Source organism: Caretta caretta, chromosome 11 (genome assembly GCF_965140235.1).
Source record: "Caretta caretta isolate rCarCar2 chromosome 11, rCarCar1.hap1, whole genome shotgun sequence".
NCBI lineage: Eukaryota > Metazoa > Chordata > Testudines > Cheloniidae > Caretta > Caretta caretta.
The window spans coordinates 40,679,209-40,696,537 of NC_134216.1; the positions used below are offsets into that span (position 1 = coordinate 40,679,209).

The following is a 17,329-nucleotide window of genomic DNA, read 5'->3' on the forward strand; positions in this document are numbered from 1 at the left end:
GGCATGCCCACCTGGAAAGCTGCACTGTGACCACGGCACGCATCACTGAGCAAACAGGAAGGGGACTTTCAAATTTGCAAAGGAATATACGGGATAGGGCTGCTGGTTGATCACCTGAGGGCATGGCAGCTGAGTTCAAACCGATGGCCAGAGAGGTGAGAACAGGCAGCGTGGGACACCTCCCGGAGTTCCAGGCACAGCTCTGTAATCACCACGGTGTCTACACGGGCACTGCAGTGCTGTAGCCCTGGTGCAGAAAGCTCTACGTCCCTTGGAGTGGTTTTTTTAGAGCACTGCAGCTGCGCGGTTTCTGTGCACGATGTGGCTTGGCCGTGTGTGCACCTCGGGAGTTACAGCACTCAAAGCTGCTTTACTGCGCACAAACTTGCCAGTGGAGACAGGGCCTTGGGAAAGTTTTCAAGCCCTGCTCTGTGACGCACTTTCTGAACGGAGCTCAGAGACGGTCTGGCAGGTTCCAGTGCTGCTTGTTCCACCTCCTCACTTTAAGAGCTGTCCAACCTCAATATTATCAAGAGGAGCTCAGTTGGATGCCTGCAAAAGCGGCTGTAACAGGGGCGAGGCCAAGCTAGCTGCCTCCTCCAGTGCTACAGCGGCTTAGAAGCAGGAGGCCGCAGCAGGCTCATGACTTTCCCTTGTGAGCACTGGCAGTAAGGAGGGGGGTGCGGAGGAAGGGAAGGGAGGGCTCGGGAAAGGGCGGTGGGCCACCAGCGACCCGTTCAGCTGGGGGCTGTAGGGAGGCGGCTTGGGGACTTCTGCCCTGCGAAGCGTAGCACTCTCGGAGCGGGCCGCGGGGGCTAGAGGCCTTGGGCAAGGAGCCGAGTGACCAGGGCGCATGAGGACACCCGACAGTGGCCCTCAGCTGGCCCAGGCGGCGGCAGGCCGGTGGGGCAGCGGGCGGGGCGGGGCGAGGCGGCAGCCCCAGGCGGGGGCGGGCTCTCCTCTAACCTCGCTCTCCCGCTTCCGTTCTCCAAGGAACCTCGGCCGGGAAAGCCGCGCTCCAGGGACCGCCGGGCCGGCTGAGAGCGGGGCAAAGCCCCAGGCGCTCCCTGCTCCGAGCCCGGCGGGCAGAGTGGCTCAGCCAGGCTGGGCTGGGGGTCGGGGCGCTGCAGCATCGGTTACCCGCGACCAGCCGGGAGGGCGGGCTGTGCGTGCGCTGCGCGCCCCTCCCGCCGGGCAGGTCCCCCACCCCCGCCCCAGCCGCCCGTGCCCACGTGACGCTGGCCCATCTGTTCAAGATGGCGGCGCCCAGGGCTGCCTGCACGCTGCTGAGCGGAGGTGAGTGAGTTCCCCACTCTGTGCGTGGCGGTGAAAGTTTCCTTGTAAAACCCACTAACGTATCTTTCCCCGGAGGCGGCAGCCTTACCAAAAACACCACTTAGCAGAATCCTTCCTCCGCCCCCGAGAGAGACACAATCCTCCCCCCACCCCGGAGACCGACTGTAATAAACCTATACAGCAAAATGATCTTCTCTCCACACTCCCCTGCTCGGGAGACGCTAACGCCCGCTGCTGGGCTCCCCCATGGGAAGAAGGTGTAACACACACAACAAAATCACTGATCCCTGGGAGACAGACAGTGACGAACGCTGTCATTTTCCTTTTCCAAGGAGGCGCGGTGTAACTCGCAACAACTTCATCCTCCTCCCCTTTTCCTTGATGGAGAGACTGTGTCTACGCTGTAGAAATTTTGGGGGAAAATTCCCACTAGGTTTAACATTCTTGAGAGATGTTGTGTAGACAAGGTTTCAACGGCTGGACCTCTTTACTGCCATTGTAATTAATGGTAAAAGCAAGTGTAACTGAACAATGGTAAAAATTGGTCCTGCCATGGGAAGCTTGTGTACACTTTCCTCTGTTATGCTCACACCATTTTAGTGGAACTAACAGAAATTTTATTTCTGAGTTTCTAGAGTAGACAATGCTTTTTATAGATGCACACATACGAGAGTAAAATCCCACCTATACGTTCTAGGGAGTTTCAGAGGAACAGCCGTGTTAGTCTGTATTCGCAAAAAGAAAAGGAGTACTTGTGGCACCTTAGAGACTAACCAATTTATTTGAGCATGAGCTTTCGTGAGCTCAAATAAATTGGTTAGTCTCTAAGGTGCCACAAGTACTCCTTTTCTTTTTGCGTTCTAGGGAGTGTAAAACACACAGGAAAATATCCCTCTTCCAAAATCTTTTCAAGGGGAGGGATTCTCTTCCTGTCCCTGCAGGCAGAGATTGTGACCCAAAATAACCCATTCCTACAAGTGAAACTATTATGCAGATATAGAAAACTCACCATACCCAAGGGAGAGGGGGAACACAGTGCTGTCCACCCCGACACACTACTACACACAAGGCACAAACAAACCCATTCCTACAGAAGGTCCCAGTCTACATCAGGATAACTTTCAAAAAAATTCTTCTGTTGCTTGCGCTGCATCAGCTCTACCAGAATTAGTCACTTTGGGAGCCTTAATATAAAATGGCAGCCTTCATATTGGGTATTACTGTCTGTGTTTATTAAACCAGCTCTGAGCAGGATTAGATGATGCGGTCTTAAAATCATATCAGGCCCAAAGTACTACTGAATACATAATATAAAGACACAGGATAATTATTTTCTTCTAACCATTCAGTTATAATTTCAGCTGTTGTTTGTATCAGCAATAGGTTCAATATATTGACAGAAGTGTGTGCATGCATCTCAGCTACCTCTTGTCTCCTTAATAAGGGTCCAATCGTGCAAACCCTCATGATTAGTGCTCACTCCGTACCTTTTTCCACACTGCCACCTATGTGCACAATATGCTCCCCAAACTTATTTGCCAGGTCATCGCTCTCCCCTTGTTCAAATCCCTCCTAAAAGCACCACTTCTAACATGAAACCCACAAGAAGCGAGTCAGCCAAGACAATTTATTTTTATTTAAGTAGCATATTGATTAAAAACTATTTTAAAAAATTGTTCAGACATGCTATGCACTTACCTTTGCTGAGTAACTGTATAATCTTATTGCTGTGATTTCTGTTGTTTTTCTCTCTGAACCCCTTCCCCACTTCGTTTTATTTTGTCACATGATATAAGATTGGAAGCTGTTTCGGGCAGCCATGCTTTTGAGGGGTTGCAAATTAATAATCCTATCAAAGTACTTGCTTGAGTAAGAATTGGTCTCTAAATCTGTAAGGAGTGAGAAATAATGGTCTTTCATGAAGGAAAAGTTCTTTCATGTTGTTCTGGAAAAGTCTGTTAAATAATCTGTTACAATAACAGAGCATAAACTGAAAATATTAGAACCATTAACTGTAACATTAAGCCAAACTCTGCATGCTTCCAACTAAAGCATAAGGTTAGAGCTAATACGTAACAAAAGTTCAGTCTCCTTTCTCTTGTATAAGGAGCCCATATCTTCTGCCATACTTCTTGTTTTAAGTCTATACAACAGTTTTGGAGCAGACTTTGAGTTTGAAAATATAAAAGTCCTTTGTATATAACCCTGAACTTTGAAGGGCAGAAATGTCAGTTTCTTTAGTGATGAATGTTTGTATCAGTAAGGAAATTTTACTTTACTCAAGTCCGTAAAAAGCCACACGGTTTGTCCTTCAGATTCAAACTCTTAGTTATTTATTTTTATTTCTGGTACCTGGTGGATCTTCCCTCTGTCATTCACATCCATTCTTTTCCCTGAACTATGCGGTAGCGCTGCTCTGTGTATAAAGAGTTATTTTCTGGCTTGAGTCTCAAATTAATTGGATTTTAACGTAACAGTTTAGAGGGCTTCACACTGTCACTTTTCTCTAAATTTCAGAAGCTTCAAAACCTGGCAAGGTTTTCCAGGGCTTCTAGTCTAGCATGTCTTGCTTTGAGTGCTTTGTTTCACCAATTTCTGCTTTTGTAGCTGGGACCTCTGCAGCCTGGTTTGAGCATTGGCCTGCTTAACCCAGGGTTGTGAGTTCAATCCTTGAAGGGTCCATTTAGGGATCTGGGCCAAAAATTGGGGATTGGTCCTGCTTTGAGCAGGGGGTTGTTGGACTAGATGACCTCCTGAGGTCCCTTCCAACCCTGATATTCTATGATTAAATCTTGCTTGGCACTTTCTTTCTCCCTGTGGGTGCAAACTTGTGTCTGTTATCCATTTTATTGTCCCAAGTTATTTTTATTTTGTTTAGATATCAAAGCTCCTCTCAGGGCACCTTACTTTATCTAGTTTCCTTCTCAGTTCTGCTTTATGAGATGTTTGTAAACCAAAACCACCAAAGCGTTTGTGTAGGGCTGATTTTCCCTGAACTGGACAGCCCAGTTTAAAAGATTGCTGTTGAGCTAAGGGAATCTATTCCATCTAAATTGAATATAAATTACCTTGTTTTTGTCAGCTGTGCCTTACTGATATCTTTTAATGGATTTTTAAAAATATTTTGATAAATTATGAAAAAGGATTGTTCATTGTGATGGAACTGTTTCTAGAAACTGGGAAAATAAGCATATCTGAAAACCTTGGATATTGGGAATTTGAATGCTGGGTAAATACCCTCCACCAATTATCAAAGAAACTTGATTGGGGAGCATACTCTTTTTTTTAGAAAACTGTGTATTTTTAATGTTAATAAAAGTTGAATTATTGTGATAGGTATGCTTGTGGAAAGATAAAAAGCTCTTTTATATTCTAAAAGTAAACGTTACTACAAATTGATTCAAATAGCGCCTGCTTTACTGTCTGTAGAATTGCATTTTAAAACTTTTAAAACATGATTGAAACTCCTGTGCAATGAGAACTGGTTTACAATAGTATGAGTGGTCTGCACAAATGCAGGTGGGGGCAGAACTGCATTAGATGTACACTTTAAAAAAACTGTTTGAGACAAGCCTTACAATTATCCTAAACTCAATTTTGCTACAACTATGTTTGAACCATATTAGTAAGAGTTTTACAGCCAGTGAAGAGAAGATCTAATTGTATTTGCCAATTTAACAACTTAATAGAAAAGGTGAAAGTGCTGTGTCTTTAACAAAGACATCCTGGATCCCAGATCATTTATTTTGTGTTTATAGTACCACCTAGATACTCTTACTAGAATCCTGGTGCTAGACGCTATATGTATATATAGTACAGAGACAAGGTGGTTGAGAGATAATACCTTTTGCTGGACCAACAACTTCTGTTGGTGAAAGAGACACGTTTTCAAGCTTACACAGAGGCTGAGGGAGCTGGGATTGTTTAGCCTGCAGAAGAGAAGAATGAGGGGGGATTTGATAGCTGCTTTCAACTACCTGAAAGGGGGTTCCAAAGAGGATGGCTCTAGACTGTTTTCAATGGTAGCAGATGACAGAACGAGGAGTAATGGTCTCAAGTTGCAGTGGGGGAGGTTTAGATTGGATATTAGGAAAAACTTTTTCACTAAGAGGGTGGTGAAACACTGGAATGCGTTACCTAGGGAGGTGGTAGAATCTCCTTCCTTAGAGGTTTTTAAGGTCAGGCTTGACAAAGCCCTGGCTGGGATGATTTAACTGGGAATTGGTCCTGCTTCGAGCAGGGGGTTGGACTAGATGACCTTCTGGGGTCCCTTCCAACCCTTATATTCTATGATTCTATGATTCATCTTCAGGTCTGGGAAAGGTACTCCAGAGTGTCACAGCTAAATACAAGGTGGAACACATTGTTAAGCATAAGGAGTTATGTTTTTGCCAGAAGCTGGGAATGGGCGATAGGGAATGGATCAGAACAGGTAATCATACTCTTACTAAAATCTAACCCAGTATCCTGACCACTGCTGGAAGACAGGATACTGGGCTAGATGGACCTTTAATCTGATGGTTGTTCTTATGTACATGTTGCAAGAGACCATTCGAGGTGAAGTGGGCAGTTAACACCTCTGCTGTCCGAGGACAAAGGAGGGTTAGTGGGTTGCAGCTTGTTGTAACAAGCCATAAATCCAGTGTCTTTATTGAGTCCATGGCTTTTAGTGTCAAACAAAGTTATGAATTTAAGCTCCCAGGCTCATCTTTTGAAGGTGTTGTGTAGGTTGCCTTTGTGGGCAAGGGCTAAGAGGTCAGATAGAGAGTGATAGTTTTGTGAAAAGTGTTTGACCATGAGTGATATTGTCGTTTTGTCTTTTATCATTTTTCTGTGTGAGTTCATTCGAGAGTCTAGTGATTCTCTCGTTTCATTCACATAGTTGTTATTGGGGCATTTAGTGCACGTGATGAGGTATGCCACATATTGTGATAGGCATGTGTAGGACTCAAGAATCCTGAATGATGGGTTGTGGAGCGTCTTGATCATCGTAGCAATGGAGATATTCTGCAGGTTTTGGCAGAGTCTGGTGCTGCTTTGAGATAGCGTGTCTTGGTCAGCTTGCTTCTGATGATGGGCTTGGCAAGGCTGGGGGCTTGTTTGGAGGTGCAAAGAGAGAGTTTGGGAAAGATTTCTTTAAGGATGCGGTCCCCACTGAGTATCAGTTATAATAGTTTAATGACACCCCAGATGGATTCCAATGTGGGATGGAAGGTGACTGCTGGGGTATGCTATTGGTGTTTTTTGTGTTTTTTCTTTCTTCTGTATTGAAGCAGGTTCTTTCAGGGTATTTGTGTGTCCTTGCTTGGTGACCACGGTTTTAAGTGTGTTAAGGTGTCCTGGGCCTTCTCCTTGGAACGTATTCTGTGGTATCTCTGAGCTTTGATTTCTTGATGTGCTCGATGTGGTTACTGGATCTGTGAAGGTAAGTGTGGTGATCTATGGGTTTCTTGTATATAGTTGTCTGTAGGATTCCATTGTTGAAGCTGATGTTGGTTTGGAAGTGTTCTAGAGAGAGGGTGAAGTTGTGGTGGAAATCTGTGCAGGAGTATAGGTTGTCTGTCCAGGGGATGAAAATATCATTGATGTTACTGAGATATATCATTGGTTTCATGGTGCATTTGTCCAATAATTCTTCTTCAAGGTGGCTTACTGGGGACCCATTCTAGTCCCCATGGCTATTCTCATGGTTTGGACAGTGCTTGTTGCTGAATGTAAAATTTTTATGGGTGAGGATGAAATGGATGAGTTTGGCGATGTGTTTGGGGTGGATATCTGAATGTTTTCCATTGTCTTGTGGCTATTTGAGGCAGGGAGCAGTGCCATCATGGTGAGGGATGTTGATGTAGAGGTGATTTCTGTGATGACAACCAGGATGATTACATCAATGAGGCCAACCTACAACTCTCTGACACCACCTGCTATAAAGAACTCAAAGAATACCCCATACCATAATTCACCCAAGAATTTAAGGATATCATCAAATCTTTCCCCAAACAACTCCAAGAGAAACTCTGCAACCCCATCCCCAGGGACCTTCTGCAGTGCTGTGATGAAATACCGCCCACAACACACCTTTCAAGATCCATGGGTCCTCCACATGCCTATCACAACATGTGGTGTACCTCATCCAGTGCACTAAATAACTCTGTGGGTGATACAAGAATATCACTATGTTCTTGAATGAACTCTCAAAAAAATGATAAAAGGCAAAAAGACCATATAACCCATGGGTGAACAGCTTTCACAAAACAGTAGTCACTTCATATTTGACCTCTTAGTCCTTGTCCTGGGACCAGGGGAGTGTGCAAGGAGGGGGTGGGGGCAAGCAGGGGCACGTGTCCCCCCCTGCTCCCCCAATTGGTAGGGGCAGAAAACTCCAGAGCTGGGGCAGGGAGTGCAAGCTCCTCTGGCCCTGGGCTGGGGTGGGAGATGACAGCTCCTTTGACCCTGGAGCCACGGCGGGGGGAAACCAGCTCCTCCAGCTGCTGGGGGAGAGTGAGCGCCACTGGCCCGGGACTGTGGAGGATGGGGAGTAGAGCCAGCTCCACCGGCCTGGCTGTGGGAGGGAGAGTCAGCTCCTCTGGCTGCAGGGGAGAGGGACAAGCCAGGTCCTCTGGTCCTGCGGGGCACAGAAAGTGCCCCTCCAAAAGCGGCCAAATTTTTATTCCTGTACACACCCCTGCTTGGGACCAACATGGCTACAACAACACTGCAGACAACATATATATAGTACAACGCCCACTGCCCCAAAGAGCTCATTGGCTAAATAAACAAGACTAAAGAGTGGGGGGAAAGGAATTATCTCCATTTTACAGACAGAGAATTGAAACACAGAGGGTCTGTGGCACAGCCAGTCTCCAGAGTCCCACATAAGTGTCTTAACCACTAAACTACCCTTCCCTTAAATTACTCATTGATGTTAAATAGCTGGCCAAAAACCCTGAACAAACAAACAAAAAAGTTCTTAAACAGCCTGACTAAAAATGTCTTCCACTCAGTTGCTGAACTGTCACTTTCTTGGTTCAAGGCCAGTCCTTGCCTACAGACAGCCCCCCAACCTGAAGCAAATACTCACGAACAACCACATACCACACAACAGAACCACTAACCCAGGAACCTATCCTTGCAACAAAGCCCGTTGCCAACTGTGCCCACGTATCTATTCAGGGGACACCATCACAGGGCCTAATAACATCAGCCACACCATCAGAGGCTTGTTCACCTGCACATCCACCAATGTGATATATGCCATCATGTGCCAGCAATGCCCCTCTGCCATGTACATTGGTCAAACTGGACAGTCTCTACGTAAAAGAATAAATGGACACAAATCAGATGTCAAGAATTATAACATTCATAAACCAGTCGGAGAACACTTCAGTCTCTCTGGTCACGCAATCACAGACATGAAGGTCGCTATCTTAAAACAAAAAAACTTCAAATCCAGACTCCAGCGAGAAACTGCTGAATTGGAATTCATTTGCAAATTGGATACTATTAATTTAGGCTTAAATAGAGACTGGGAATGGCTAAGTCATTATGCAAGGTAGCCTATTTCCCCTTGTTTTTTCCTACCCCCCCCCCCCCCCCAGACGTTCTGGTTAAACTTGGATTTATGCTGGAAATGGCCCACCTTGATTATCATACACATTGTAAGGAGAGTGGTCAGTTTGGATGAGCTATTACCAGCAGGAGAGTGAGTTTGTGTGTGTGTGTGTGTGTGTGTGAGAAAACCTGGATTTGTGCTGGAAATGGCCCACCTTGATTTTCATACACATTGTAAGGAGAGTGATCACTTTAGATAAGCTATTACCAGCAGGAGAGTGGGGTGGGAGGAGGTATTGTTTCATGGTCTCTGTGTATATAATGTCTTCTGCAGTTTCCACAGTATGCACCCGATGAAGTGAGCTGTAGCTCACGAAAGCTTATGCTCAAATAAATTGGTTAGTCTCTAAGGTGCCACAAGTACTTCTTTTCTTTTTGCGAATACAGACTAACACGCCTGTTACTCTGAAACCTTGGTTCTCCTAGTTTCACTAGTTCTCCAGTCACCATAGAGCCTATCGGGCTGGAAGAGATTTGAATTTCTAATAGAAAAAATAGGGATAGGGAATTGATATAATTAAAATAATAATAAAACCAGGCCTTTGGTATACACTATAAAGAAGGAAAAAACAACACTATCTCGAATGCTTTTTTTTTTTTCCCTTTACACTCTCCCCAACCGCTCTTTTTTAACTCCCTACCACAGGCTTTCACTTAATTTCTCTGAGAATGAGAATTAATGGTTTGACTTCAGGGCCTGCCTCTAGTGACACTATAACAGAATATTCCTGTAAACTCTAGTATGCTCACCACATACTTACCCTCAAATTTTCTTCATCTATATTAAGATAGGTTTCAGAGGAACAGCCGTGTTAGTCTGTATTCGCAAAAAGAAAAGGAGTACTTGTGGCACCTTAGAGACTAACCAATTTATTTGAGCATGAGCTTTCGTGAGCTATAGCTCACCGAAGTGAGCTATAGCTCACGAAAGCTCATGCTCAAATAAATTGGTTAGTCTCTAAGATGCCACAAGTACTCCTTTTCTTTTTATATTAAGATATCTTGCAGTGGACGCATCCATAGATCATATTCCTATATGCAAGAAAAAAGATAGTTTTTTCTACTTAAGCTACCATATATCGTGAAGATACAGTGTGTAATACTAAAGATACAGCATATATGAAATGGTTAGTTATGGTCACATCTAATAATAGTTATGCAGCTGAAAAACAGACTGATTTCTACAGGATGCCCATATCTGTATTTATCTCTACCAAACAGGCATGAAAACTTGCAAGCTCCAATTTTGAAAATATATTATTCCTACTGTTAGCTAAGGTTAGCTGGGAAAATAAAGCAGCTACAAACTATATTTTCCTCCAATTATATATCCTTACCAGTTCTTAGATTTTACATTATTAAAACTGAACAAATAAAAATCTAATTTACTCTTCACTGTTCGTTTTTTGATTTTCTCATAGAGATAGGCCCAACTTGTCCAGATTAGGATCTGAACTCCTCAAAATTTAGGAGTGTTTGAATCCAAGGTTTAGGTATTTGCCCATTTTTACTACATCCATCTCGCTCAACTGAATGATGACACTAGATCACTCAGTTTCATTTTTTGATTCTCCTAACCTAGTACAGTGGTGTTTGTATTTCCAGCATTACAGGGCCATGTTAAAATGAACAAACAACTGTTTTTACTGACATTTAAACAAAAGTAAAATGGGCTTAAAGTAAGATGACTGTGCCCCTTTAAAATAGGGACCAGCTTTCTGTGTTTTGATAGTGTCCTCATTTCGCTTTAGCTTTCACACTTAATTTCATTCTTTAGTCCTGAAGTCACTTATAACAGTCATAGGCAAAAATATCACAATATATGTACTAGTGGAGTTCTAATATACTATGTTGCATATGTTTTGTAGCCCTGGAAAACTGTTTCATTCTGACAAAATTCCAAGTTCGTTTTGTGCACTCTCAAGGCTGATAGAAGCAAAAACAAAGCAAGCAAACAACAATGCCAGCATTCTGATTTGTATTTGATAAGGCTAAAGTCTGAAGTTTTTGTCTTTAAATGGTGGAATTGTTCTGTGTAAAATCTGGCCACAGCTGAAGTAGAACCAGAAAGAAAATGGTTTTCTAGTTTTAGATCCTATCCAGTGTGGTTTTTGACTGTCTTGAACCAAGAGCAAATGAAAACAAAAGCTCACAGTTCAACATGAGGAGTGTTAACAGTCACAATTTTGCTGTCCCAACCCAATTAGATAGTCTTTTAAAAGCAACAAATGTTATTTTACGTGATCTATAACTTCAGAGAATGTTTGTTTACATTAAAACTGTTTCTAGAATCCATAGCTGTAGGTAGATAATTTTCAGAATTATCAAGGTACAAAAAAATTTATCAAGGTACCAAAAAAACTGAGGTACAAAAACATTTAAATGAACACATTTTCATAGCATTTAGAAATTGTTTTAAAAATATTTTAATGAAGGAAGGGAAGAGTAGATTCCATTGCTTATTTGCTTTTTCATGCCACTTTACTGGATGGTGAGATCTCGAGCCTTCATTTGTTTTTCGGTGGTTGTTGCAATTGTAGGCTTTTGCAATTAAAATGAAGTGTTAGTGGCTAACTTCTTTTATTAAATACATGAGAATGTTACTGAAAGTATACAAGGAGTTGTCTGTGTTGTGTACAGTCTCTGTTTTACAGTTATGACATCCTATAGAAAGAGACTGTTCGACTAAAGTAGTGTTTTAATTTCATTTTTTAGATTTTAGTTACACATGTCTGGCAGGATCCCTGACCACTGCTGTTACCTGGTGGCGCCTAGACTTCATCAAACAGTCTACCTAGACCTAGGCCCAGATGGACTGTTGTAACTGATGAACATGATCCCCTCTGTTAAGGAATCTAAGACCTATAGTACCAGAATTCCCAAGGAAGTTGAGCTGTAGCTCACGAAAGCTCATGCTCAAATAAATTGGTTAGTCTCTAAGGTGCCACAAGTACTCCTTTTCTTTTTGTGTTCAAGCTTTGGCTCTTGCTTTTATTATTTTATTTGCTGGTGTTACATGGTATCATGTTATACCCATGGGCTAGTGTACATCACCATTAGTGAAACCTCTTTTGGGTTTTTGGTAATTAAGGGAAAAGGATTCTTTTAAAATAGAATAAATACAAACACAGTCAACAGTTTATTCAGTGAAAGAAGTTATCTTGATATCTCTTGATTACTGCTTACCAAAAGAGTGACAAATTATTAAATAAAATAATAAATATGTTACTTATAGCTCTGTAGTTATCTGCTGATCTTTGACAATATTACTACCATTGTTTATACTAACAGAATTTAACTGGTAGACACAATTACATTAATTTTGTTCTTACATGTTTTATTTCTCTAGTCTGGTTCATAGTCTCTTTATAATGGTATACTATTTAGACATTATACAAATATATTATTATTAGCTGCATAATATTATCTTGGTGGATCTTTCATTAGAAAATATTTTAACATTTGTTATGATTGCAGGGTGAGTGTTAGCATTCAATGTAATTAAACTTAATTGCATTTCCTGTTTGGTTTATTTTTAGTTTGCTTCTACATGCCTTTATTTTCATCTGGGGCTGTAAGTTTGTTGTGCATATATAAGGAAAATATGGATTTGGTATGGCAGAAGCAAAAGCCATAGGATTTTGTTTAAAAATAAGCCATAATTATAACCTCAGGCCATACTACTTTAAAACAAAATAAAAACCACTTTAGTTTTAGAGGACGCTTTTTAACTGTTTGCATACTCAACAGCTGCCTCTTCATGTTGTTTAGGACTCTGTCTCCTTGCTGGTTCTTTTTTCTTATTTTTTTATTTTTTTTATTTAAAGTTTTAGAGGGCCAATATGAAGTGGCTTCTTTTCCCTACATCAGCTGTTCTGTCCAGGTGAGCCAGGCATCCCTTCAGAGAACATTCATTACTTTTTCTGCCTGTGACACTTCCTGGGGATGCCCAGGGGTGTGAGCAGGGATCCTAGTTTTCCATGATGAAAAAACCAAAATTCTCTGACAGAAAAACATAAAAATCCATGTTTTTCCATGATTAAAATGAAACGCTGAACTTTAGTTTCCCTCGACTGGGGCTCAGACTATCATGTACTTGCTTCATGAACAGAACATCCCAGCCACGCCTGGCTATAATACGCTGGAAGAATTTGGGGTGAGCTTCAGTTAACACACAGAGCCGGAGAATGAGGCTCAGATAAACAGGTTTCTAATGTATATGGTTATTATTTTTCACAAAATGTAAAAACTGAAGGTTCTGTGTAAAAACGCAAATTCCACATTTTTCCATGGCAAACAGATTTCTAGAATCCCTGGTTGTGAGGCATCTTGCTGCCACTTGCCCTTAGTGTGAGGACATCTTGTCTGTGCCTGCTGGGGTCAGCTCCCTGACTCCACCAGCTATGGGCAACACTAGTACTCACCGGCCCCTTTCTCTTTCTTCATGCAGGTTAGTGAAAGGTGCACTCCAACCCCCCGAGTCCTCTCAGAACCCCCCTGCAGTGTCAAGGCCCTGATCTACTAGACGTTCTCAGAAGTACTGTTCCCAAAGGAACAGTACACGATCACCACAGCTTACTTGTTAGACCACATCTTGGCTTAACCTTAGATTTGTTTATAGTGAAAACAAATATAAGTCTATTTAACAAAGAAAGAAGATTGAAATGATAGCAAGCAGAAATATTTGAAACAGAGTTACATATAAAATAAAATCATAACACACGTATTAGAGCCCAAACTTAACTACAGTAATAGGACATTATTATGTCATAAAAGCAAAAGCTCACCCCAAATCCTTCCAGCGTACTATAGCCAGGCTTGGCTGGGATGTTCTGTTCATGAAGCAAGCCCACTGTCTGCTTACTTCTTAGGTAAAAGATACCAGGGTGGTCCTTTGCAAGCCCAGATATATCAAAACAGTCCTTTGAGCTTTATCCATAAACTGGACACCGTCCTGCTGTGTGTTCCTTCCTGTAGATTTTATCATATCTTGTTAATTTCAGAATTTTGATTAGCTGGTGGATTAATATGCAGATAGGTATCCATTGCATATACAATACTCAGTTTGCATATAGCCCAACAGATAGATAAGCAGCCCCTGCGTGCCTGAAAGGGACATGTATGTCTTCTCCTGGTGACCTGCTTCAACTCTCAGACCTTAATAACATAATTTTCAGTATAGGTACATAACTCCTTAAATACTATCTTTGCATACGTTTTCAGAATGGTTAGGATGACCAGGGTGTTACTGGCTCTCAGTAGAGACCTCACGTGACATCCTTCAGTGAATTATTATGCATATAACTGATCCAGAATCCCTTAGGACAGGCCTAACAAAGAAAATAACAGAATGCCACTAGCTGTCACCTTCGGCCCCCAACTAAAACCCCTCCAACGCATTATTAAGGATCTACAACCTATCCTGAAGGATGACCCAACACTCTCACTAATCTTGGGAGACAGGCCAGTCCTTGCCTACAGACAGCCCCCCAACCTGAAGCAAATACTCACCAACAACCACATACCGCACAACAGAACCACTAATCCAGGAACCTATCCTTGCAACAAAGCCCGTTGCCAACTGTGCCCACATATCTATTCAGGGGACACCATCACAGGGCCTAATAACATCAGCCACACTATCAGAGGCTCGTTCACCTGCACATCCACCAATGTGATATATGCCATCATGTGCCAGCAATGCCCCTCTGCCATGTACATTGGTCAAACTAGACAGTCTCTACGTAAAAGAATAAATGGACACAAATCAGATGTCAAGAATTATAACATTCATAAACCAGTCGGAGAACACTTCAATCTCTCTGGTCACGCGATTACAGACATGAAAGTTGCAATATTACAACAAAAAAACTTCAAAACCAGACTCCAACGAGAGACTGTTGAATTGGAATTCATTTGCAAATTGGATACAATTAACTTAGGCTTGAATAGAGCCTGGGAGTGACTAAGTCATTATGCAAGGTAACCTATTTCCCCTTGTTTTTTCCTACCCCTCCCCATTCCTCAGACGTTCTTGTTAAACCCTGGATTTGTGCTGGAAATGGCCCACCTTGATTATCATACACATTGTAAGGAGAGTGATCACTTTAGATAAGCTATTACCAGCAGGAGAGTGGGGGGGTGGGGGGTGAGAAAACCTTTTGTAGTGGTAAACACCCATTTTTTTCATGCTTTGTGTGTATAAAAAGATCTTCTATACTTTCCACAGTATGCATCCGATGAAGTGAGCTGTAGCTCACGAAAGCTTATGCTCAAATAAATTGGTTAGTCTCTAAGGTGCCACAAGTACTCCTTTTCTTTTTGTGAAACTCTGTGCTCCTTGAGCATTCTGCCAGATGAAATCGAGAGGTTCCTGGTTTGCACTGCCAAACAGGTTTTAATCCCCTTACTCCCTTATCTTTTCTCATATATATTCATTGCACTAACTGTTTATCCCATTGTACATTTGTACATATAATAATAGCCTGAGAAATATCGAAATAAGTGTTCATTACAGCAACCACCATAACATTTGAAAGGTTAAAGGTGATCTGTGATGGGAAAAAATTGGGCATGTGCCCATTGTTCCTTCTTTATGATATATATTTATTTACAAAGAAAGCTTTTTTAAAAAAATTGGGTTTTGTTTACTCTGGAAGACTCTACCGTGACTGGAGCACTTATGAAGTTCTGGTATCACATGAGGCAAGAGGCTGAAAGTTGAGCTGTTGGGAGAGGAAAGAATTGTCAGACTACTTAACACTTTTATTTTTACATATTTAACTCCAATGTCTAACAAACATTTCGGAGAATATTTTAGCACCCTCCTCCCCACCCCTTCAAGTAGACCAGTCTTGATGTACTTAATATTTCTGAGGTAAAAAACAGGATAACCACAAAGAGGGCATAATCCCATTAAAAAAATATCCATTGCAGGTGAACAATAATGGGGAATTGTTGTGGCTGCTAGATAAAGGTAGAGCCATGCTCATCACAGAATTGTGGATAATTTCAGGAGGTCTGAGACATTAAGCAGAAGTTATTTTATTATTTGTAGTAGGGCAGTACCTAGAGGCCTCATCTTAGATTGAGGCCCCTAACACTAAACCCTATAAAACCATATAATCCCTGCCTTGAAGAGTTTATATTCTATATAAACAAGGCAGACAAAGCATGGGAGAGAAAGTATAGGCACAGAAAGATGAACTGACCATGGTCACCATCACACAGTAGATCAGGGCAGAGCTTGAAATAAAAATCAGTTCTCCCAAGACCTTTTCCAGTGCTGTGTCTATTGGACCATCCTGCTCATTTTCAGACATGATAGGAGATCTTGTTATCCTGCCCAGCATCCCCTTCTCAATAGGACAGGTTCTCCTTTCCACAGCTGTACATATGTGAAAGGTGTGATCTGAGCACAGGACTAGGAGCCTTTGGATTCTGATCCCAGCTCTGATAATATGTGGCAATGACAAATCACTTAATCTCTTTGTCTGTTTCTCCACTTACAGAATGGAGATGTTTACCTATCTCACCAGTGTGCTGTGAAGGTTAACGATTTGTTTGTAAAGTACTTGAAGATGAAAAGCGCTGTAAAAATGCTAACTAGTAGTATTATGTGTGAGCTCTTCATAAGTGCATAATGGCTGTTTGCCTGCACAATATTTAAAGCAATTTGTAACACCCCAAGTATGAAAGGCACTACATGAGATCAAAGTCTAGTTTTCTGTTGTCATTTACAAACGTTCTCTCATATTTTGTGTCCAGGAGTTTTTAACATGGAAGTTAGTCCATATCTCCCTCCTATGCTGTCTATAGCAAAAATCTGAACTTCAAAATGGTTTTTAAAATTGAACAACAGGAACTCTTTTTCAGAATTGTAAAAGTTAGATCTTCATAGGACAGGGATCTATTTTCATTCAGTTCCCTTCTCTCTCCCTCACTGCACACTCTTGTTTCTTCCTTTCTAACATCTCTCAAATGTTTCATCTCCTTCCTTTCTGCCAAAAGCCTTGTCCATCTCTTGCCTTGACTACTACAATCTTTCCCACCCCAGTGGCCTGCTCGCCTTCAGTCCGCCTGAAAGACTGCCACTAAAATCCTCTTCCTCTCTTGTCACTTGCATCATGTCTGTTCACTGGCTCTCTCCTCACTTTCCATGTTTATCATTATGGCAATGCCTAAAGGCCAACCAAGAAGACAATGAAGGAGAGGGAGGATTGGGGGAAGCAGCCAATCCACACAGGGCAGAGAAAGTCAGAGAAGTTTCTACAGTTTTGACTGGAATGTCCTAATGTGGAAAAAGGTCCCTGCTTTGGCTGCTTGTTGCTACTGGCTGGAGTCTGGCTGGCTCCTCTCTGCACCTTTTCCCCAAGGCTGTTGTGTGGGGGTGAAGCACCACCTGGATCCTAATGCCCTTAGAGTG

General features: G+C 42.3%; 1 protein-coding gene across 5 annotated transcripts in view; it reads left to right on the plus strand.

Moving 5' to 3' along the window:
* The first annotated feature begins 506 nt into the window (after nt 1-506).
* METAP1D (methionyl aminopeptidase type 1D, mitochondrial) overlaps nt 507-17,329 on the plus strand; it is a 76,498-nt gene continuing 59,675 nt past the window's right edge. For 2 of the 5 annotated variants that reach the window (XM_048868565.2, XM_048868567.2), the window contains exon 1: nt 952-1,296. In XM_048868565.2, the coding sequence (XP_048724522.1) occupies nt 1,257-1,296 (40 nt within the window). In that variant the 5' untranslated portion in view covers nt 952-1,256. Of the gene's footprint in view, nt 656-951; nt 1,297-17,329 lie in introns of those variants that run through there. The other 3 variants (XM_075117959.1, XM_048868564.2, XM_048868568.2) reach the window with 3 other exon arrangements.